The sequence below is a fragment of the Propithecus coquereli genome, unplaced genomic scaffold (genome assembly GCF_000956105.1).
Source record: "Propithecus coquereli isolate 6110/MARCELLA unplaced genomic scaffold, Pcoq_1.0 Scaffold61, whole genome shotgun sequence".
NCBI classification, from domain to species: domain Eukaryota; kingdom Metazoa; phylum Chordata; class Mammalia; order Primates; family Indriidae; genus Propithecus; species Propithecus coquereli.
The window spans coordinates 6,800,223-6,802,308 of NW_012152063.1; the positions used below are offsets into that span (position 1 = coordinate 6,800,223).

Here is a 2,086-nt window from a genome sequence, read left to right on the forward strand (position 1 = left end):
TCAATTTATCTCAGACTTTTTTTCATTTGGGTTAATTATTTTAACATTCTGTATTGAATGTTTTCCTTTGGTCATGATAACAGTTTTCTCTAGCATAGTAATTTTATAATGTCTAATTTTCTTGAAAAAATTCTAGATACAAAATGATTTTTCTGGAAATAAATGTAACGATTACACAATAGTTTTGTTTGAAGATCATATACCTTCCCAGTATTTTTATGTTTGTGACTCAATTTATCTCAGACTTTTTTTCATTTGGGTTAAATTTGAAATTTTTTTGTGATGTTTTCATAAATTTTATGTGTAGTGTCATTTATGTCAAGTATTAATATTTGTGTCAGAATTTTGAATGAAAATTTGAGTGATGGAAGTATCATTCGTGAGTGGAGGCAACATGCCTGGGCCTTTGGAGTATCCTAATTCTATGACTTGCCAACCATGTGGCCTATGGCATGTGTTTGAACATCTGGGAACATCAGTCTGCATCTCTGTAAAATGCAGATAAAAGGAGTAGCTATTAATACCTGGTGGAGTTGTGAGAATTAAGTGAGAGAGTACATAAAAAGCTTTTAGCACCCTATATGGCATGAAGTAAGCACTCAGTAAATATTAGTTATCTATATTAATATAAGTATAAAATAAGCAAATATGCTAGCCTTTTGTTTTCCCTATTTACTTTTCATCTTATTCTGTCATATGATGAAGGATAATAAATGTGAGAAAAATATGGGGTCAGCCTAAATAAGAGAAGTATTCAAAACCTAGAGCCAAAGATACTTTGGGGAATATTTAAGATGAAAATTAGATGTGCATGAAGTAGACTGTAATTACAATTACAAAAGCATGTGAGTATCATTAGAATATATGATTTAAGAAGACTAATGAGTTTGCTTATTTGTTTACTCTTGCACCTTCTTTGCACTTGACTTCAGTTGAGCAGAACTTTTTCAAACATTGCTGTCAATGGCAATTGTCTTTGGGAAAGAATTTTTTGGAAGTCCTCCTCCAAAAGAAAGGAGATTTGAAGCTTTGTTTTTCTGAATTTTTATCTTAAAAGTCTATTCAAGTGGGCCCAATGCAGTAGTGTGCTAGAGATGGCTTATACTAGCTTTCAAGAACTGATGTTTGAATTTTCATGAATTTTGTGAGCTGGTTGTTAAGCAGAGCCACTAATAAGAATGAAATTATATCAACTGTTGACTAAATAAATTACATTAAAAACAAAGGTGATAAATACTCAAAACTTATCACTTCATAATTATTTTGCTAATGTTTATGCTCCTGAGGTTATTTATGTCTATTGTGTCTGTATGGTGGTGTACTACTGCATGTCTCTTCCCAGCTGTACATTTAGTGATGGTTGTGTTCGTCGTAGTTTAGCTGTGGTGAAAGGATTTATTCCATGGAAATCAGCAAATGCTATTTTCTAGACAGCTGGGCATTAAACATTTATCAGCATACCATTAGCCACAGGTAAAGGCTGGCCTCTAGCCCAAAACATCACCGTCCATCTTTTTGTAGTGACAACTGAAACTAGACCTTTACAGAATGTATCTATGGATTTTCTTTAAACTCCTATACCTGTGCTTCTGCCATTTCAGACTTTCCATCATTTCCTATGTGTAATGAGTGGACATTTTTTAGTTGAAATGAAGGGTCTCATTAGCTGTGATGGACAGAGATAATTGTGACCTTCTTAGGAATGGTTAAAATGTTGGCACAAATTAATCACTCAATTTCAGCCATTTGTACTTACCACCTTATCACATTTTAAGACTGAATTTTATATTTACTTTTTAGACCCTGTGCCATGGTGGCCCCTGACATTGAGCTAATCTGTGAAATTATGTTAGTTGCTGAAGGTTTTGTGGATGCACGCTCATTAGCCCGAAAGTTCATTACATTGTACACACTGTGCAAGGAGCTCCTCTCCAAGCAGGTGAGGGACTGTTTGTTACTTTTTCTTGGTTTTTACATCCCATTAAAACAGCTTTTGAAATATGTGTGCTGGGTAATTGATTGCTCAAATGACACTTAGATATTAGAAATGTTTACCATAAATTTTGAAAATCTGTATTTTATAATT

The 2,086-nt window shown here is 33.4% G+C and overlaps 1 protein-coding gene across 1 annotated transcript in view; it reads left to right on the plus strand.

The window, feature by feature from the left end:
• DNAH11 (dynein, axonemal, heavy chain 11) overlaps positions 1-2,086 on the plus strand; it is a 342,929-nt gene that overhangs the window by 146,791 nt on the left and 194,052 nt on the right. The window contains exon 35 of the mRNA XM_012659401.1: positions 1,801-1,939. Coding sequence (XP_012514855.1) covers positions 1,801-1,939 — 139 coding nt within the window. The remainder of the gene's footprint in view (positions 1-1,800; positions 1,940-2,086) is intronic.